We start from the raw sequence: 22923 nt of genomic DNA, 5'->3' as shown, positions 1-22923 counted from the left end.
GAGCCCGATGCAGGGCTCGAACCCACAAGCCGTGAGATCATGACCTGAGCTGAACCCAGGCACCCCAATGTGTGTTGCTTTAAAAACAGCACCATGAGTGCTTGCTTCAGCAATAAGCTAAAACTAAAACTGAAACAATACAGAAAAGATTAGCATGGCTCCTGTGCAAGGATAACAGGCAAATTCATAAAGTGTTCCATATTTAAAAAACAAAAAACAAAAAAACCAGCATCATGATTGGCTATAAACTTACTCTGGCAATGTTCCAAACTTTTTTTCTTAAGACCCTTTTCAAAACTGTCTTCTCTCAAACCTTCAGCAAAAACATTGATCACTGCCTTACTAATTATATTTAGCTGTCAATAGAGGTGAACAGAGCAAGTTTTAGAGTCACAAAGACTTGGATAAAAGTCCTAGCTCTACCGTTTAGTAGGTAGTTATAGGATTATGGATAAGAAGTTTAACCCGAGCTTCCACTTCCTCATCTATAAAATGGGAGGATTAAAGAGGAAAACAACATGCACAAAGTGGCATCGGCATATAGGCGGGAATGTATAAATGGCTATACTTATTATATCAAACTAGATTAGAAGACCTGCACACCAGGACCTTATCTTGCTTTAGGCTGTAATTCCACAACCTACCACATGGTAGCTACACAATCATTTTTGTTACGCTCGCTCCATAAGGATTTTTTATCTGTCTTTGTAACCCTAATACCTAGCACAGATTCTGTTTTACAACAAAAGCCTAATCCTGTTGTAAACAAATGAAAACAAACTTATTTCAGATAAAAAACAAACCCTCAAGCCTTGCTTTGTAGTAAAGAAGTCAGAATAACCAGCATCCGTAGCCAACAGTCCCACAAATTGCATCGCAGGCCGCTGCCGTATAAACAGTTCTACAGCTCCATCGGTGATACAACTGCCCCCCGATATATCCAGTGACACAACATTAGGCAGAATATCCTTTTGCTGCAGCAAATGAAAAGCCAGATCTGATTTGAGTTGCCTGTGATCAGAAATATCAAGGTGAAGCAGACATTTAAGTTCTCTAATAACTGCAAGAATCTGTGGTTTGGTCATGGTCAGACACTTTAGATAGTGCATTGTGAGAGATTTGAGTCGATCTTTACAGGCGAGGAGTGCAGAGATGTTAGTGACCATAGTATTGGAGATATCCAAGCTTTCCAGTTTTGGTAACTGAGAAACGTTAGCCAGGTCTTCACTATGAAAACAAACATTGAAAACACTTAAAACGCGAAGACCGGTGAGCTGACCAAAGAACAGTAATCTGGAATCCTGAGGGATGCTCGTTGAGTCCAACAGGAGACACCGAAGGTTTTGCTGGATCCAGCTATTGCTGCAGAGTCCACTTATGATGTCTGGAATTGGGAGGTCAGTGTGCACTGCAGTAGCATCCAGTTCAATGACTTTGTGATGACAGAAGGCTTTTGTGAATGCAGCTGACGAGATTTTGGCTTTTTGAATATTGACCAGCTTCAGTTTCATTTGGTTGCCTTGGAAAATGCTCGCTGTTCTATCAGTCAGCTTGCCTATAAGAAAACCAGAACCAGCTTGTAATAACAACTAAATCTCATGCCTTTTCCAGGAAGCATTGTGGTCAATGAACAATGACAGATGCCAATAATGACTATATTTACTGCTCATTCTGTAGCAAGAATTGTTCTAACCCCGTTACTGAGATCACCTCATTTATTCTTTATAATAATACTATAATACTATTAATTACTATCTTATAAAATACTAGAGCTTAAAGATGTTAAGTGACTTGCTCAAAGTCAAAATATGTGGCGGAATCAGGAATCAAAACCAGTTTGACTCCAGAGCCCACAGTTTTATCCACAGCAACCGTGCTCACAAAAAATAAAATAAAATAAAAATAAAAATAAAAAATAAAATAAAATAAAATAGATAAATAAGTACATGTGCAATATACAAATAACACTACCAATGATTAGTTTAACTAAATTAATAGATAGCCTTTAACAAGTCACTTACCACTCTAGGCCTCATTTTGCTCATCTATAAAATGAATGGGTTGTACTAGATTTTATTTAGAAGAGATTTACCAAGCATCTTCTGTGTGTGACATTCTATGTTAAGTAATGGTCACACAAGGTAATTAGATACCTGTGACCACAAGGAATTCAGTCTAGGAAGGCACATCAGGTAAACAAATGATTATAAGTGTATTACACGCAGTAGTAAATTGCACCATGTATTAAATTAGTACAGATGAGATTAACTTTGTGAAAAGTTCTGAAGACTAAATATTAGTTTGGGGGTGGGGGCAGAGAGAATGGAAGAACTTATTAAAGACAAGGAGGCAAAGAACAGCAGATTACTTGGAAAGACCCCAAGCAGATTAGCATTACTGGAATACGGTGGTGTAAAAGGGAAGGATGGCTAGAAAGAAAAGTAGAAAGGAAGGTAAAAAGCAGATGCAGCCTGTAGACAAAGTTATGAAACCCAGACTTTTTTTTATCCTATGCACAATAAGGAACAATTCAATTTTGAAGCAGAAAAATGAATGGTTATTGGGGCACCTGGGTGGCTCAGTCGGTTAAGTGTCCAACTTCAGCTCAGGTCATGATCTCACAGTTCATGGGTTCGAGTCCCATATCAGGTTCTATGCTGACAGCTCAGAGCCTGGAGCCTGCTTCAGATTCTGTATCTCCCTCTCCCTCTCTCTCTCTCTCTCTGCCCCTCCCCCACTCATGTCCTATCTCTTAAAATTAAATAAAAACATTAAAAAATTTAATAAAAAATAGTCATAATTATATTTTTAGAAAGACCAATTATGTGACTGTAAAGGAATTAGGATGGTGTCTGATGGAAGATGGGGCAAGAGATTATTGATGCTTCTCATAATGCAAGATAAAAGTTTAAAACAGGGCTGACAGAACATGGTGGCTGAACAGAATGGGGGAAAGAACTGAGAGAAAAAGGTATATAAGCTGATTCCCACCTTTTCAGTTTGAGCTGGGCTGTGCTACCAAGATAGGAGGAAGAAAGTCCCTATACTTCAGATTTTAAGGAAGAATTTAGTACACTGATTCATACATTTATTCAACAAATACTAAATGTTCACTGTATGCAAAGTGCTACGCTTCACAGTGAATGAGACAGACATGGCTTCATACCATCATGGAGTTTACTTACACTCTAGAGGGAGAATACCAGACAAGCAGAAAATATCTAACATTAAAAATGTAGTAAGTGAGGGGTGCCTGGGTGGCTGAGTTGGTTGAGCTTCTAAGTTGGGTTCAGGTTGTGATCTCATGGTTTGTGAGTTGGAGCCCCACATCAGGCTTACTGCTCTCAGCATGGAGCCCACTTGGGATCCTTTGTCCCCCCTCTGTCTCTGCCCTCCCTGCTCGCTTGCTCTTTCTCTCTCAAAAAATAAACATTTTTAAAAAATGTATTGAGTGAATTAAAAACAGAACTATGCTACAATCCAATAATCAGACTATTTGGTATTTATCCAAAGAATACAAAAATACTAATTCAAAGGGATACATACACCCCTATGTTTAAAGAATCATTACATATTAATAGCAAAATTATGGAAACAGCCTAAGTGTCTTATCGATTGATGACTAGATAAAGACATAGGGAGGAAAAAAAAGATGTGGTATGTGTATATATAACACACAATGAAATACTACTCAGCCATAAAAAATAATGAAATCTTCCCATGTGCAACAATATGGATGGAGCAAGAGGGTATTATGCTAAGGGAAATAAGTCAGTCAGAGAAAGACAATACCATATGATTTCACTCCTATGTGGAACTTACAAAACAAAACAAAGTGAAAAAGGGAGAGAGAGAGAGCCAAACCAAGAAACAGACTCTTTTTTTTTTTTTTATGAAATTTATTGACAAATTGGTTTCCATACAACACCCAGTGCTCATCCCAAAAGGTGCCCTCCTCAATACCCATCACCCACCCAACAGACTCTTAACTATAGAGAACAGACTGATGGTTACCAGATGGGAGGTGGGTGGGAGGATGGGTTAACATAGATGCTGGGGATTAAGAAATACACTTGTTATTAACATACACTGTATGTTAAATAACTCAAATTTAAATTAAAAAATTTTTGAAATGTAGTAAGGGGTACCTGGGTGGCTCAGTGGGTTAAGCATCTGACTCTTTATCTCAGCTCAGGTTGTGATCTTACACTTCATGAGACTGAGTCCCATTTTGGGCACTCTGCTGACAGCAGAGCCTGCTAGGGATTCTCTCTCTCTCCCTCTCTCTGCCCCTCTCCTGCTCACACATGCGCTCTCTCTCCCTTAAAATAACATAACATAACATAACATAACATAACATAACATAACATAACATAACATAAATAAAATAAAATAAAATAAAATAAAATAAAATAAAATAAAAGTAGTGAGAGTTCTAAAGGAAACAAGAACATGATAGAGGGGTAAGGAAATGAAGAAGGAAAACAAGAATCCTGTCTCTCTGAGGAGGCTGAGGAGGTGATGTTTAAGCTGAGACCTGAAGGATATGAAAGGTGAAGGTAGTAGTTGTCATTCTAGATGGAAGGAAAAGCTGAGGTCCTGATGTGGGAAACAGGTTGGCTTTTTCTGTGAAATTTAGAGCAAACCAGTATGGCTGAAGCATAGTTGATGAGGGGATACCAGCATCTGACAGGTTAGAGACAGAGGCAAGAAGAGTCAATCGTGCAGACCAGGGCAAGAAACTGACTTTTTATCCTAAGTACAAGGAGAAGCCTTTCAAGAGTGACAGAGGTAATGTCCAGATCTGATTAAACTTTAAGAGGACTGTTTGCTGTGTGGCAGAGCTTGCCAAGGGGCAAAAGCAGAAGTGAAGAGAGTGCATATGAGGTCAGAGGAAAGGAAAGAAAAGGTATCTATGATAGGAGGTAAGAGGAAAAGAATGAGATATATATTCGAAAGTAGAAAATGTTTCAATATTACCAAGGAGAGAAGAAGAAATGAAAAATGTCACTAAACAAATAGGTAGATGGTCATTTTGGAGATGGGGAAAATGGCAGTGTAGTAGATGCTGCAATAGGACACCTAGATCCTTTTTAGGAACAAAGGACTTACTACTAGATCTGTTGGGAGTGCCAACAGCTAACAGCCCTCATCTATGGGGACTACACTGGCTGTAGTCCAATGGGACAAACAGTTGTCCCACCCAAGGTCACACCACTTCCCCATGCAGACCCATTTCCAAAACTGAGTTGGGAGGTAGAAGGTCCAGCGTTCACAGCCCAGCTCAACACAGATCTGAATAGTTGAGGATTTTTGCATCTGTGTTCATGACAGAGATTTGTCAGTAGTTTTCTTTTATAACATCTGTGTGGTTTTGCTGTTAGGGTAATGCTGGCCTCAAAGAATGAGTTAGGAACTATGTCCTCTGTTTCTATTCTCTGAAAGAAATTATAGAAGAATTATGGTATAATATAATCCTCAACAAAATATTAGTAAACTGAATCCAACAATGTATAAAAAGAATTCTACCCCACAACCAAACAGATCTGAGTAGTTGTTACACCTTCAGAATTCCCCAAAATATCAGTTGGCATTCTAGATTCTATAGATTTTAAACCTACAAGACTGAAGTATAAACACTTAAAATTAACTGGCACAAAGACAGTATTTAAAACTGTGGGAATGGATAACATGGGAATGTAAAAGAAGGAGCAAGACAAAGTACCGAAAACATTTACATTTAAGGTCAGTAGAATGAGGAATAACAGTCATAATAGCAACTAACAGCTGCTGAATGTTCTAAACGTTTTAGATATATTAACTCTCCAAATCCTCATAAAACCCAATGAGGTAGGGATTATTGTTAGCCACATTTTGCAGATGAGTTGAGGCATACTAAAGTTAAGTAGCTGGCCCAAGGAAACATCTAATAGTCATGACTGTACAAACCTAGACAGTCTGGCATCAGAGCCAGATATCTTAAAACTTTAATTTCTACTGTCTTTCAAGGGGAGCTAGATAAGGAAACAGATCAGCAGCACAGCCACTAAGGAAGGAAGAAAACCAGAAAAATATGATGACTGAGCAGCCCAGAGAAGAAATGCAGTATATCCATGAGGCATCCTGGATATGCGGTTCTAGAGCTTAAAATAAAAGTACTGTGCTGGGAACTCTGGGGAATCGGAGAATAAGTGGTAGCTAAACAACAACAACAAAAATTTAAAAAGATTCCACAGACCCAAAGAGGGTATAAAGTGAGATGGGTACCCAAGATGAAACCTTAAGGAATATAAAACACTCAAGGGATATATAGAAAAACAGGAGCATACAAGGAAATTATGGCAGAGTAACCAAGAATACAAGAAAAAAACAGAAAAATGAAATACTCTGAAGTCAGAAAGGTCAAGAGTAATTAATACTAAAAGTCAAAGGTACAAGAATTCTCTGATGATTTAATGGATCTAGGCAATGACCATCTATGACCACCAAAATCACAAAACCATCCGGACAACCAGACTTAATTAATCCCCTTAAGGAAGTACAAGGTACAACCAAAACCATCAAACCTGAATATGATCAAGCCTCTACCTCTAACTTTCAATTTATAGGGATTACAGGGATCAGAGGAATAGTCAAAATCACAGCACTGTCAAACAATGGAAAAATCCAGATTGTGGGAAAACACTACAGAAAAACTACCACAATTTCTTTAAAAAAATTAAATAACTGGGGGCGCTGGGGTGGCTCAGTCAGTTAAGCATCTGACTCTTGATTTCAGCTCAGGTGGTGATCTCATGATTCCTAAGATGGAGCCCTGCATCTAGCTCCCACACTGATGGTGGGGAGCCTGCTTGGGATTCTTTCTCTTCCTCTCTCTGCCCCTCCCCTGCTCACAAGCATGCATGCGCTCTCTCTCTCAAAATAAGTAAATAAACATTTTAAAAAGTAAAATAAATATATAAAAATAGCTGTAAAATCTCTAAACAGAGATTAAACAATCCACTTCTAAACAAACATATGGAGGGGCGCCTGGGTGGCTCAGTCGGTTAAGCATCTGACTTAGGCTCAGGTCATGTCTCACAGCTCATAGGTTTGAGCCCTGTGTTGGGCTCTGTGCTGACAGCTCAGAGCCTGGAACCTGCTTTGGATTCTGTGTCTTCCTCTCTCTCTCTTCCTTTCTCCCACCTGCACTCTCTCTCAAGAATAAACAAACATTGGGGCGCCTGGGTGGCGCAGTCGGTTAAGCGTCCGACTTCAGCCAGGTCACGATCTCGCGGTCTGTGAGTTCGAGCCCCGCGTCGGGCTCTGGGCTGATGGCTCAGAGCCTGAGCCTGCTTCCGATTCTGTGTCTCCCTCTCTCTCTGCGCCTCCCCCATTCATGCTCTGTCTCTCTCTGTCCCAAAAATAAATAAATGTTAAAAAAAAAAAAAAAAAAAGAATAAACAAACATTAAAAAAATATATATGGATCAAGGAAGAAATCTCAAGAGAAATTTTAAATTGTTTTTTGGGTTTTTTTTTTCTATTTTATTCTTTTCCCAAGTTTTTATTTAAATTACAATTAGTTAATTACAGTGTAATAAGAGAAATTTTAAATTTGGAATATGAAAACACAATTTATCAAAATTAGTGGGATAAAGTGAAAGCAGTGCTTAGAGGAAAAATGACAGCTCTGAATACATATAAGAGAAAAGAAAGATCTAAAATCAATCATCTTGGGGCATCTGGCTGGCTCACTCCAAGGAGCATGAGACTCTTAGTCTCAGGGTTGTGAGATAAAGCCCACCTATTGGGTGTAGAGAGTACTTAAAAATAAAATATTAATAAATAAATAATTTTTAAGAATAAAATAAAATCAATCATTTAAATTTCCACCTTAGGAAACTAGAAAAAGAACAAATTAGGGATGCCTACGTGGCTGAGTCGGTGGAGCATCCACTCTTGATTTCAGCTCAGGTTGTGATCTCGGTTTGTGGGTTCAAGCCCCACATCAGGCTCTGCGTTCACAGTGTGCAGCCTGCTTGGGATTCTCTCTCCCTCCTTCTCTGCCCCTCCCCTGCTCACGTGTGTGCACGTTCTCTCTCCCACAAAATAAATAAACATTAAAAAAAAAAAAAAAGAACAAATTAAATCCAAATTAAACAGAGGAAAAGAAATAGTAAGAATTAGAACAGAAATCAATGAAACTGAAAATGTGAAATCAATATAAATCAATAGAGAAAAATCAACAAAACCAAAAGCTGGTTATTTAAAAAGTCCAGGTTAAGTAAAAAAAAAAAAAAAAAAAAAGAGGAGACAAATTACTAGCATCAGAAATGAAAGAGAAGGGACACATGGGTGGCTCAGTGGCTCAGTCGGACTGAGCATCCGACTCTTGATTTCAGCTCTGGTCTTGACCCCAGTGTCATAGGATTGAGCCCCACATCATTCTCTCTCTCTCTCCTAATAAATAAATAAACTTAAAAAAAAAAAATAGAAGCAGAGGACATACGGACATACTTCCTAACTAATTCTTTGAGGCAAGCATTACCCTAACAGCAAAACCACACAGATATTACAAAAGAAAACTACTGATAAATCTCTCTTATGAACACAGATGCAAAAATTCTCAACAAAATATCAGTAAACCAAATCCTCAACAAAACACTAGCAAACCGAATCCAAAAACATAAAAGAAGAAATCTGTACCACAACCAAATGGATTTATCCCAGGTATAGAAGGCTGGCTCAACATTCAAACATCAATTAATGTAACCCATCACATGCAAAAAGGAAAATCACATGATCATATCAATAAATGAAAAAAAAAGCATTTGACAAATCCAACATTCATTCCTAATAACAACTCTAAGTAAACTACAAATAGAGATGAATTTCCTCAACTTGAAAACTATTTACAAAAAATCTACAACTAACATACTTAATGGTGAGAAATTCAAAACTTTCTCACTAAGATAAGGTACAACACAAGGATGTCCCCTCTCACCACTCCTTTTAAACACTGTACTGGAAGTCCTTGCTAATGCAATAAGACAAGACAGAGAAAAAAGAGATTAGGAAGGAAGACATAAAGCTCTTTGTTCACGGGTGACATATTATTTACGTGGAAAATCAGAAAGAATCACAAAAAAATAAAACAAAACAAAAAAACAACGCCTGGAACTAATATTACAGCAAGATTGCACAATACAAGGTTACTATACAAAAAGTGACTAGTTTTCCTATATACCAACAATGAAAAAGGGAATTTGACATTAAATAGAATACCATTTACATCAACACCCCAAAACAATGAAATACTTAAGTATAAATCTAAAAAAGTTTGTACAAGATCTATATGAGGAAAACTAGAAAACTGATAAATGAAATCAAAGAACTAAATAAGTGGGAGAGATATTCTATGTTCATGAACAGGAAGATTCAATGTTATAAAATATCAGTTTTTTGCATTATTCAGCCATAAAAAAGAAAGAAATCTTACCATTGGCAACAACATGGATGCAGCTAGAGACTATAATGCTCAATGAAATAAGTCAGAGAAAGACAAATACCATATGATTTCACTTATATGTGGAATTTAAGAAACAGATGAGCAAAGGGAAAAAAAGAGAGGGCGAGAGAGAGAAAAATAAGCTAAGAAACAACTCTTAACTGTGGAGAACAAACAGTCCTGTTACCAGACTGGAGGGAGGTAGGGGTATGGGTGAAATGGGTAATGGGGCTAAGAAGTGCACTTGTGATGAACATTGGGTGACGTATGTAACTGCTGAATCACTATATTGCACACTTGAAACTAATATAACACTGTACGTTAACTACACTGGAATTAAAAAAAATTTTTAGGGGCACCTGGGTGGCTCAGTGGGCAGAGCATCCGGCTTTTGGCTCAGGTCGAACTCTCAGTTCGTGAGTTCAAGCCCATACTGGACTTGCTGTTGAAAGCCTGTCAGCACAGAGCCTGCTTCAGATCCTCTGTTCCCCTCTCTGCCCCTGCCCACTTGCACTCTCCCCCAACATAAATAAATATCCAAACAAAAAAAAATTTTTTTTCAAGTTATCAGTTTTCCCCAGGTTGATATACAGATACAATGCAATCTTAATAAAAATCCTAGCAGGTTATTTTGTGAATGTCAATAAACTGATTCTAAAGTTTATATTCGCCTGGGTGGCTCAGTCAGTTGAGCTTCAGCTCAGGTCATGATCTCACGGTCCATGAGTTCGAGCCCCATGTCAGGCTCTGTACTGACAGCTCAGAGCCTGGAGCCTGCTTCAGATTCTGTGTCTCCCTCTCTCTCTGACCATCCCCCGTTCATCTCTGTCTCAAAAATAAATAAACATTAAAAATAATTTTTTTTTAAGTTTATATGGAGAGTGCCTGGGTGGCTCAGTTGGTTAAGCATCTGACTTCAGCTCAGGCCATGATCTCATGGTTAGTGGGTTCGAGCTCCACATCAGGCTCTGTGCTGACAGCTCAGAGCCTAGAGCCTGCTTCGGATTCTGTGTCTCCCTCTCTCTCTGCCCCTCCCCTGCTCGGGCTCTGTCTCTCTCAAAAATAAAATAAACATTAAAAAAAATTTTTAATAAATAAAGTTTATATGGAAAGGCAAAAGACCTAGAATAGCCAACACAATATTGAAAGAAAAGAACAAAGTTGGAGAGCTGACCCTACGTAACTTCAAGACTCACTATAAAGCTATAGTAATCAAGACAGTGTGGTACTGGTAAAAGAATAAAGATATTAACGGAACAGAAGAGAGAGCCCAGAAACAGACCTGATAAATACAGTCAACTGATCTTTGACTCAAAGAACCAAGACAATTCAATGGCAAATATATAGTTTCTTCAACAAATGATGTTGGAACAAATGGACATCCACATGAAAAAACAGAAACAAAAAAACATGAATCTAGACACAGACCTAACTAACACGTTTCACAAAAATTAACTCAAAACAGGGGTGCCTGGATGGCTCAGTCAGTTGAGCATCTGACTCTTGATTTCGACTCGGGTCATGATCTTAGGGTCTGTGTATTCAAGCCCCGAGTTGGGCCCTGTACTGCCAGTTTGGAGTCTGCTTGGGATTCTCTGTCCCCCTGCCCCGCTCTCCTGCTCACGGAATCAAAAAATAAACAAACGTTAAAATAAAAAGCATTAAAAAAATTAACTCAAAAACAGATCACACACCTAACTGTAAAACACAATACTATAAAACTCCTAGAATGTAACAGAAGAAAATCTATGGGTATAATGGGTATAGTAATGCCTTTTTAGATACAACACCAAAGACACAATCCATGAAAAAAATTATTGATAAGCTGGACTTCATTAAAATTAAAATTGTGGGGCTCAGTCAATTGAGAGTCCAACTTCGGCTCAGGTCATAATGTCACAGTTCATGAGTTTGAGCCCCACATCGGACTCACTGCTTTCAGTGCAATGCCTGCTTCAGATCCTCTGGCCCCCTCTCTCTGCCCCATCCTCACTCACTCTCTTTCACCCAAAAATAAACATTTAGAAGTATAATAAAACAAAATTTGATTTAACTTAATTCAAATAAAATTAAAATCATATGTTCTGTGAAAGAGAATATCCAAATAATTAAAAGACAAGCCAGACTGAGAGAAAATAATTGCAAAAGGCAAATCGGATAAATGACTTATCCAAAAACATATATAGAACTCATGTGGCGCCTGGCTGGCTCAGTCATTTGAACATCCAACTTTGGCTCAGGTCATGATCTCATGGTTTGTGAGTTCAAGCGCCACATGGGAGTCAGTGCAAAGCCTCTGTCTCCCTCTCTGCCCCTCCCCAACTCACATTAGTGTGTGCTCTCTCTCTCTCAAAAATAAACATTAAAAAAAAAGAACGCCTAACAATAAGAAAACAAAAACAATAAGAAAACATTCCAATTAAAAAGTGGGCCAAAGACCTGAAAAGACCTCACCAAAGATGATATATAGATGGCAAATAAGCATATGGAAAAGATGCTCCACATCACACGTCATCAGGGAAATGCAAATTAAGACAACAGTGAGACAGCACTACACAATTATTAGAATGGCCAAAATCCAGAACACTGATAACACCAAAAGTTGGGCAGGATGTGAAGCAACAGGAGCTCTCATACACTGCTGGTGGGATGCAAAATGGTACAAAAGCCATTCTGGAAGACAGTCTGTCAGTGTCTTACAAAACTAAACATATTCTTACCATATGATCTAGCAATTACATTCCTTGTTACTTACCCAAAGGAGATGAAAACTTATGTCCACACAAAAACCTGCACAGAGATGTTTATAGCAGCTTTATTCAATAATTGCCAAAACTTGGAAGCAAGACATCCTTGGGTAGGTAAATGAATAAACAGTGGCACATCCAGACAATGGACTATTATTCAGCACTAAAAAGACATGAGCTATCAAGCTATAAAAAACATGGAGTGAAATGCATATTACTGAGTAAAAGAAGCCAATATGAAAAGGCTACATACCACAGGATTCCAAATATGCAGAACTATGGGGACAATATAAACATCAGTGATTGCCAGGCATGGGAGGAAGGTATGAACAGGCAGAGGACAGAGGATTTTTAGGACAGTGAAAATATTCTTTATGATATAATGATGGGTATGTCTTTATACTTTTGTCCAAACCCACAGGATACACAACACCAAGAGCGAACCCTAAACTAAAACATGGACTCTGGGTGACTATGAGGTGTCAAAGGTAGCATCATCCTTGGTTAAAAAAAAAAAGTACTATTCTAATGAGTGACGTTGACAATAGGGGAGGCTACACATGTGTGTACCCTCAATCTGGTTGTAAATCTAAAACTGCTCTAAAAAATAAAGTCTTACACACACACACACACACACACACACACAAAGATAGAGATATATACACATATAACATACATATTGCAAAATAATACGAGATAGCCTGTAGATCAAAAGAGGGCTAAAAACCCTATCAACCGATCACAATATATGGACCTCACCTAGATACCAATTCAAACAAAGGTTTTTAAAAGTTGTAAGACAAGGGGCGCCCGGGTGGCGCAGTCGGTTAAGCGTCCGACTTCAGCCAGGTCACAATCTCGCGGTCCCTGAGTTCAAGCCCCGCGTCAGGCTCTGGGCTGATGGCTCAGAGCCTGGAGCCTGTTTCCGATTCTGTGTCTCCCTCTCTCTCTGCCCCTCCCCCGTTCATGCTCTGTCTCTCTCTGTCCCAAAAATAAATAAAAAACGTTGAAAAAAAAATTAAAAAAAAAAAATAAAAGTTGTAAGACAATCAGTCAAAATGAACGCTCACTATCTGATATTAAAAAACGAATATTAAAATTTTAAGTGTTAAATTAAAATTACGGTTATGTATATACATTTTACAAGCCCCACTCCCCACCTACATTTACAGTTGAAATAACATAATACCTGGGATTTACTTCAAAATATGTGGGGGCAGGACAAAGGTGGGTAGGTGTGTGGATGATGCAAGATTGGCCATGAGTTGATAATTGTTCAGGTTGAATATACTGAGGTTTATTTACATTTTCTAGTTTTGTACATTTCAAAAAGAAAATCAACTATATTTCTGTACACTAAAAATGAACAATCCAAAAATGAAATTAAGGGGCACCTGGGAGGCTCAGCTGGTTAAGCTCGATTTGGCTCAGGTCATGATCCCAGGGTCTGCCCCTTCTTCTCTGCCCCTCTCCCTCTCTCAAAAAAATAAATAAATATAAGTAAATAAATACGTAAATAACAAAAATGAAATTAAGAAAGCAATTCCACATAAAATAATATCAAAAGAATAAAATACTTAGAAATAAATTTAACAAAAGATGTGTAAACTTATATACATGAACTAGAAAACACTGTTCAAAGAGATGAAAGTCTAGTTTAATAGAAAGTTAACCCAAACTCATGAAGATTTCAAATGGTTAAGATGGCAAAACATTAGAAAATAATTCAAGATGATCTAAATAAACAGACATCATGTTCATCATCAGAAGACTTAATGCTGTTAAGATGGAAATGCTCTCCAAATTAACGTACCTATTTGATGCAATCCTTATTCAAATCCCAGCTGGATTCTTTGTAGAAACTGACCAACTGGTTCTAAACTTCATACAGAAATATAAAGGACCCAGAATAGCCAAAACAATCCTAAAAAGAGAATTCTCACTTTCGAATTTCAAAATTTACTACAAAGCAACAGCAATCAAGATAGGGTCATACAGACAAAGGATAGACATATTGCTTCGCAGAACAGAAATGAAGGTAAGAAATAAACACAATGCTCTGTGGTCATCTGATTTTTTAAAAGGGTGCCAACACCATTCAATAGTGAAAGAATAAACTTTTCAACGAATAGTGATGGGACAACTGTATAGGCACATGGAAAACATAAAGCTGGACTCTTACACTTCATGCCATATACAAAAATAAACTCAAAATGGACCAAAAACCTAAGAGTGTAGGAGTGAAAAAACCAACACTCTTAGAAGAAAATACAGGTATAATCTTTAGGACCTTGGATTTGGCAATGAATTTTTAGATATGATACCAAAAGCATAAGCCAGAAAAGAAATAGATAAATTGGACTTCATGAAAATTAAAACCATTTTTGGGGCACCTGAGTGGCTCAGTCGGTTAAGCATCCGACTTCGGCTCAGGTCATGACCTTGCAGCTTGTGAGTTTGAGCCCCACATTGGGCTCTGTGCTGACAGCTCAGAGCCTGGAGCCTGCTTTGGATTCTGTGTCTTCCTCTCTCTGCCTCTCCCCCGTTCGCACTCGTCTCTCTCTCAGAAATAAACATTAAAAAATTAAAACTGTTTCTAAGTCAAAACACACTATCAGCAAAGTGAAAAGAGAATTCATAGAATGGAAGAAAATAATTGCAACCATGTAACTGATAAGGGACTTGTAACAAGAAAATAAGACATGGGGATGTAATGTACAGCATAGGGAATATAGTCAGTAATACTGTAAAACCTTTGTATGGTTAACAGATGGTAACTAGATTTATCATGGTGATCATTTTTTTTAAATTTCTGGGGCTCTGTGCTGACAGTGCTGAGCCTGCTTGGGATTTTCTATTTCTCCCTCTCTCTCTGCCCCTCCCTCTCTCTCTCTCAAAAATAAATAAACATTAAAAAAAAAAAGTACTCAGCAATCACAAAGAATGAAACCTTCCCATTTGGAATTACGTGGATGGAACTAGAGGGTATTACGCTAAAGTGAAATTAGCCAGAGAAAGACACATATCATATGATTTTACTCATATGAGGAATTTAAGATACAAAACAGATGAACATAAGGGAAGAGAAGCAAAAATAATATAAAAACAGGGAGAGGGACAAAACATAAGAGACTCTTAAATATAGAGAACAAACAAAGGGTTGCTGGAGGGGTTGTGGGAGGGGGTGGGCTAAATGCAGGCATTAAGGAATCTACTCCTGAAATCATTGTTGCACTATATACTAACTAACTTGGATGTAAACTAAAAAATTAATAGTTTTTTTAAATTAAAAGAATAAGTAAATAAAAAGGAAAAAAAAAAGAAAAAGAAAGAACTGGGCAAAGGATATGAATAGACATGTCTCCAAAGAAGATATAAAAGGCCACATATTATACAATTTGATTTATATTAAATGTTCAGGAAAAAAAAACAACAATAAAAAGTCTATGAGTAGTTGCTTAGGATTGGGGGATGGGTAAGGAGTTTCTTTTTGAGGTGACAAAAAATGTTCTAAAATTGATTGTGATGACAGCCGCCCAAATCGCTAAAAACAAAAATAATAATACCATTGAACTGTACACTTTAAGTAGGTGAATGATATAGTATGTGAAACACATCTCAGTAATTTGTTACCAAAAGCCTTTATATTAAGAAAAAACTGATAAACATTTAAAAAAAAAAAAAAAGTGGAGATGCCTGGGTGGCTCAGTTGGTTAAGTGTCCCACCCTTGATTACAGCTCAGGTCATGATCTCATGGTTTTGAGTTCAAGCCCTACACTGGGTTCTGCACAGACTGTGTGGAGACTGCTTGAGATTCCCTCTTTCTCTGCGCATCCCCCACTTGCACTGTCTCTCTCAAAATAAATAAACTTAAAAAAAAACAGTAACATGATAAATTAAACATCATTTAAAATGCTCAACATCATTACTCATTAGGGAAATGCAACAAAACCACAATAAATACTTCACATCCACCAGGAAGGCTGTAATCAAAAAGTAAAATAACAACTTTTGGTGAGGTTTTGAAAGCCTCACTACAAGGGGAAGTAAATGAAAAGATTTTTAAGTCTCGTATTCACAACGAAAAGAGTAGGAGACAAGACTATAGGAACAGCACTTCAAAAGCTAGAGAGCAAACAGATGAGTGGGAACTTGGTTTAGTTCTCCATTGTCTTCACTCTGCTAAGCTAATAGCAGGATAAACCTAGAAACAAGACAAATTTCCTGCAAGGGATCCCAGAAAGACTCTGAGATTCAAATCTCCACACAAATAAAATGGAAATTATTTCCCTATTTCCCATCCATTTGTTGTGAGGAGTAAAACAGGAACTGGATATGAAAGCACTCTTCAAACAGTAAAATGCTTTAAGACTACAATATAAAGAAACCTTATCAAAAAAAATTAAATAGGGATACCTGGGTGACTCAGTTGGTTAAGTGTCCAACTCTTGATTTCGGATCAGGTCATGATCTTACAGTTCATGGGATCGAGTCCCACATGGGCTTGGCATTCTCTCTCTCCCCCTTCTCTCTCTGCCCTTCCCCCGTGCACTCATCCAAGAGTGCTCACGAGTGCGCACTCTCTCTCAAAGAAATAAACTTTAAAAAATTAAAATAAAAGAGTGTTATTATTACCTTGCCATGTCATCACCCCAAGGAATCGATCAGCTACTTCCTGAGGGAAACTCCAATGCTCTGGAAGGCACAATGTTCCATCAGATCTTTCAGAACACAATTTCTCTAGGTTAGCAATCAGGAAGTTCAGGCAGATGTTGACCAAAGAGTAGGGAGATGCCTCCTCCTAGAAAACAAACTTTGTTAGAATACATCCAGAAAAACTCAGCACAGAAGTAGACCATGCAAAAGACATCAAACTAGTTGGTAAGGATATCTGAAGATACATTCTCCTTACCCTAGTAGTGACTTACATGATTTATATGTAACGAAACCACCTTATTCCAACTGTTAACTGAATGGAAGATTTTATCTATTTCTGTTGTATCTTGAAAAAAAAAAATAAGTTCTCTCAATCCTTCACTCATCACCTGTTGTGTGCCGGCCATTGAAAATACAGCAATGAGCAAAATATTATTTTAATCCTTTTGGAGCTAATAGTGGGGAATACAATCAAGAAATCTGACAATTTCAATGAAACACAAGGGGCAACTCAAACAGATATCACATGGTCATTCACTCAACAAATACTTATTACTCAGTGATTACTATGTCCCAGAGGATAAGGCCTGTCTATTCTTTTTTTTTTTTTAAGTGTATTTTTTTAAGTTTATTTATTTATTTTGAGAGAGACAGAGTGCGAGCCAGGGAGGGGCAGAGAGAGAGGAAGAGAGAATCCCAAGCAGGTTCTCCACCGGCAGCAAAGAGTCTGACGCGGGGCTCAGACTCACAAACCATGAAATCATGACCTGAACCAAAACCAAAAGTCAGACACTTAACTGACTGAGCCGTGCAGGTGCCCCAGGCCTGCCTATTCTTACCCTCAAGTGTTCACAATGTAAAAGTGTGCTATACCAGGCTGCTGTAGAAGAGTAAGAACTGACAGTGAGGTGAGAGTAAAGAGGCATATGGTCTCTTTCTCCTCTAAGAGAAACTGGCATTTGTTTATCCAACAAATATTTGAAAGGCATGGCACTGCATCAGACACGAAGAGATAGACATAGGTCAAACAGAGGTTGTTACCTTTGTCAGAGGCTTCAACATGGAATAATTCCTTGACTTCCACACCACTTTCAAATGATTAAGTTCCTTCCATGATCCAAAGTAAAAATTACTCCTTTGCAAATACCCTCAACTCCTTATTCCCTCTCCAGACAAAACTACATTCTTAGAAGAACTCTACCAACTAGTTTTTTGTGGCAACACACAGCAGCTAATCATCTATGGGAAGGAGGAAGATTCCCATAACATAGCATGTCACAGCAAATTCATAATCATTAACTTCAAATTAGCCCTCCGTAGCTCTGAGACAGTTGTCTGTCCATAAGGTCTTCAAGACAGGGTACTCTCCCAACATCAGGCAAGAATTATTCCATGCCTTCTACTTATTCCTCAAATGCATTTTATGCTATCAGAATCTGACTCACTTCATGGAGAAAAATGAGGCCATCTCACCATCAAATTTAGCCGGAAAATGCATGCATCTTTCCTTTACTTTCCTCTTACATGGAAAATATTGGGGGGGCGGGGCACCTGGGTTAGGCATCCAATTCTTGATTTCAGCTCAGGTCATGATCTCATGGTTCCTGAGTTCAAGCTCCACTTGGGATTCTCTCTCTCTGCTCTTCCCTTGCTTGTGTGCGTTCTCTCTCAAAAATAAACTTTAAAAACAAAAACAAACAAAAAAAGAAAATGTGTACCTCCTTGCAAAGCCCAACACTTCCACATGTGCTGACTGACTTCATCCCCCCTTGCCTTGGTCCCTCCTATCATTTCTTCATGCATACATCTTCAGAGTGTCCTCAAATGGATCATTCTTAACATATAATTTGTTCTGCTATATACCTTAAAAACAAAAACAGCTTCTGCCGAAACCCACATTCTCTTCAGTTACTCCTCTTCATAACTAAATTTCTCCAATAAGTTCACATGCTATCCAGTAGTCCCCCACTTATCCACGTATCCACAGAAGATGCGTTCCAAGACTCCCAGTGGATGCCTAAAACTGCCCACAGTACCAAACCTGATACAGACTGTTTTCTCCTCTACATACCTAAAATAAAGTTTAATTTATAAACTAGGCACAGTAAGAGATTAACAATATACTGTAATAAATTGTATCAATGTTGTCTCTCAAAATATCTTAACTGTACTGTACTCATCCTTCTTGTGAGGATATGAAATGATAAAATGGCTACATGATGAAAAGCAGTGAGGTGAATGCCACAGGCAGTGTGAAGCAGCATTAGACTACTAATGATTTTCTGACAATATGCCAAGAGAAGATGACCTGAGGGGTGCCTGGGTGGCTCAGCTGGTTAAGTGTCCGACTTCGGCTCAGGTCATGATCTCACGGTCTGTGAGTTCAGGCCCCATGTGGGGCTCTGTGTTGACAGCTCAGAGCCTGGAGCCTGCTTCAGATTCTGTGTCTCCTTCTCTCTCTGCCCCTCCTCTGCTCACATTCTCTCTCAAAAATAAATGAACGTTAAAAAAATAAAATAAAATAAAACAAACGATGACCTACTTCGGGACTACAGTTGATTTAGGGTAAGTGAAACCACAGAAAGTGAAACCTCAGATAAAGGGAGACTACTGTAATCACTTTCTTCCTATTCATTTCTGTGTGTGTGTGTGTGTGTGTGTGTGTGTTTAATTGAGGTCTAATTTACATATAGCAAAAAAATTACTTTTTGATGTACTTAGTTCCACAAATTTTAACAAATGCATAGTCATGTGCCACACCACCATAATAAACATAGAGAACAGTTCTATAACCCAAAAATTCCCATGTCCCTTTGTAGACAATCCCTCCCACCAACCCCAAGCAACCAAATCTGTGTTTGTCCCCAGAGTTCTCCCTTTTCCAAAATGTCATATAAATAGAATCATTCAATATGTAGGCCTTTTGAATCTGATTTCTTTCACTCCCCATAAAGCATTCAAGATTCTTCCATGTTGTGTTTTTGTAATTAGTTCCTTTTTTATTGCTGAGAAGTATTATACCGCATGTTCCACAATTTTATCATTAAGGGTATTTGTATTATTTAAAGTTTTAGACAGTTTTGAAGAAAGCTGCTATAAATATTCATGTAAGTTTATGTGAATCTGGGTTTCGTTTTTCTTGGGTAGTTTCCTAGGAATGGGATTCCTGGGTCCCTGGGATTCCACACTTCCTACTAGTCTGTATTTAACTTTATATAAGAAAAGTGCCGGGGCGCCTGGGTGGCTCAGTCGGTTAAGCGTCCGACTCCAGCTCAGGTCATGATCTCACAGTCCGTGAGTTCGAGCCCCGCGTCAGGCTCTGGGCTGATGACTCAGAGCCTGGAGCCTGCTTTGGATTCTGTGTCTCCCTCTCTCTCTGCCCCTCCCCCGTTCATGCTCTGTCTCTGTCTCAAAAATAAATAAACGTTTAAAAAAAAAAATTAAAAAAAGAAAAGTGCCAACCTGTTCTTGCCAAATGGATCTACCATTTTGCATTCCCAAAATTTTAGTTGCTCCAACTCCCCAGGTCAGAATTCATGTCCAAAAGACTGAGGGAAGCAAAAAAGATTCCCTGAAAGAGTCTCAGGAGACTTCTACTTAGGTCTTAAAAGCCAGAATTGGTTTACAGGCCCATGGGAAAATGGAGATTATACTTCATGTGGGTAATTTCCACACATCTATCTCCCAGGTCACTATCTCTTTGTTTAGTGGTATATATTTCTTCACAGTCTAATTGTATATTGTTCTTTTTTCATGACTTACTTCATCTTTTATATCTTTACTTTTAAATATACTTATAGTGTTTTAATAATCCATTTCCTTAAGTTTCCTGGAATGTAATCCTGTTGTTGATTCTGTTGAATTTTACTCATGGAGATTCATGGCTCATAAATTAAGATTGTGAACGCACTTTTAATGGGATTTTATTTACTGGACTCCTATGAGGCCTGGGTAGAAGACATGTCACAGGGGCGCCTGGGTAGCTCAGTTGGTTAAGCATATGACTCTTAATCTCCACTCAGGTCATGATCTCACAGTTCATGAGTTCAAACCCCACACTGGGCTCCGCACTGACAGCGTGGAGTCTACTTGGGATTCTGTCTCTCTCTCTCTCTCTCTCTTGCACTCTCTCTCTCTCAAAATAAATAAACTTAAAAGAAGAAGAAAAAAGATGTTCACATCAGAGAGATTCTGCAAAACTATGGTTACCTCAGGGGAATTACCAAGGCTCACCCTGATAATTTCTCAACTATAGATTTCCTGAACCAAGCAAGAAACCCTAAATGTGGGGCCCAGTCAGTTAAGTGTCCAACTCTCGATTTTGGTTCAGGTCATGATCTTGTGGTTCATGAGACTGAGCACCACGTTGGGCTCTGTACTGACTGTGTGGAGCCTGCTTGGGAGTCTCTCTCTGCCCTTCCCAAGCTGTGCTGTCTCTCAGAATAAACAAACAAACAAAAAACCCTGAATGTGTGTGAAGACAAGCCTATGGTAGCAAATTTTTTTTTAATGTTTATTTATTTTTGAGAGAGAGAGACAGACAGTAACAGAGACACAATGCGAACAGGAGAGGAGCAGAGAGGGAGACAAAATCCAAAGCAGGCTCCAGGCTCCGAGCTGTCAGCAGAGAGCCTGATGTTGGGCTCGAACTAAAAACCTTGACATCACGGCCTGAGCCAAAGTCGAACGAATTAACTGACTGCGCCACCCAGGCGCCCTGCAAATTGTTTTTTTGTTTATTTATTTTTGAAAGAGAAAGAGCACAAGTGGGGAAAGAGGTACGAAGAGAGGGAGACACATAATCTGAAATAGGCTCCCAGGCTCTGAGCTGTCAGCACAGAGTCTTATGCAGGGCTCGAACTCATCAACTGCGAGATTGTGACTTGAGCCAAAGCTGGATACCTGACTGAGCCACCCAGGCACCCCAGTAGCAAATTTTAAGGAGGTATCTTTCTACTCAAAATCCACGCCAAAACTGACAGCATTCCCCATTTCCCTTTCCCATAAGCAAATTTTTTTAGATCTACCATTTCACTAAAGTAAAGCCAGCCTTTGTTAGCCCATATTAGTTTATATTATATATATAGTTATAGTTTACAGTATCCACTCAAATTCCCTCCCAGATTTTGGCAAAAGCCTAGCCTCCAATCCCAAGTTATTGATATTGGTAAATGTCAAAGATTTAGGGTCTGCTTACAGTGATGTTTTCCACTTTATCTGGATTAGGTGGGGGTGCTGGGGATTTCTCTTACTTTGCAAATGTTTGTAACATTTTATCCCAAATATTTAGTTTTAAGATTTTCTAACATTATTTGCCATATTACTACATGACAGCCCCATTTAAAAAAATATAGCATAGTAGGGATGGCTGGATGGCTCAGTCAGTCAAGCACTTAATCTGTTAAGCACTGAATCTGTTAATTTAATCAGTTAAGCACTGACTCTTAATCTCAGCTCAGGTCATGATCTCACATTTTGTTGGACTGAGCACAGCATAGGGCTCTGCACAGGGCTCTGCACTAACGTCGAGGACCCTGCTTAGGATACTCTCTCTCCTGCTCTCTCTTCCCCTCCCCTGTGCACTTGCTCTCGCTCTTTCTCTCTCAAAATAAACATTTTTTAAAAAGAACAAAAATAAAAATATAGTATACTAAAGACTAAATCCACATAAAAGATATTTAGAAATTTATAAAACATTCAGGGGCACCTGGGTAGCTCAGTCGGTTAAATGACCAACTTCAGCTCAGGTCATGACCTCACAGTTTGTGGGTTCGAGCCCCACGTCAGGCTCTGTGCTGACAGCTCAGAGTCTGGAGCCTGCTTCGGATTCTGTATCTCCCTCTCCCTCTGCTCCTCACCTGCTCATGCTCTGTCTCTCTGTTTCTCAAAAATAAATAAACATTAAAAAAATTAAAGAAAATTTATAAAACATTTCAAATATAAAAATAAAATATTATATTTTTAAAATACACTTTTGTATTTATCCCATAGCTTAAAATGAATATACCAATATGTTTGCAGTCCCTTTCT

General features: G+C 38.5%; 1 protein-coding gene and 1 non-coding gene across 2 annotated transcripts in view; one reads left to right on the top strand and one right to left on the bottom strand.

Moving 5' to 3' along the window:
* Positions 1 to 22923, bottom strand: part of ZYG11A (zyg-11 family member A, cell cycle regulator) — a 75787-nt gene that overhangs the window by 44881 nt on the left and 7983 nt on the right. Inside the window, exons 2-3 of the mRNA XM_030325113.1 lie at positions 16873 to 17038; positions 804 to 1555 (exon numbers count right to left, since the gene is read on the bottom strand). Coding sequence (XP_030180973.1) covers positions 804 to 1555; positions 16873 to 17038 — 918 coding nt within the window. The remainder of the gene's footprint in view (positions 1 to 803; positions 1556 to 16872; positions 17039 to 22923) is intronic.
* Positions 100 to 206, top strand: LOC115522542. Its single transcript, XR_003971445.1, has one exon. It is a non-coding gene; the product is annotated as a U6 spliceosomal RNA (small nuclear RNA).

The sequence above is a fragment of the Lynx canadensis genome, chromosome C1 (genome assembly GCF_007474595.2).
Source record: "Lynx canadensis isolate LIC74 chromosome C1, mLynCan4.pri.v2, whole genome shotgun sequence".
Taxonomy (NCBI): Eukaryota; Metazoa; Chordata; class Mammalia; order Carnivora; family Felidae; genus Lynx; species Lynx canadensis.
The sequence above is the reverse complement of the archived record's forward strand: the minus strand, read 5'-3'. Positions and strand labels throughout refer to the sequence as shown.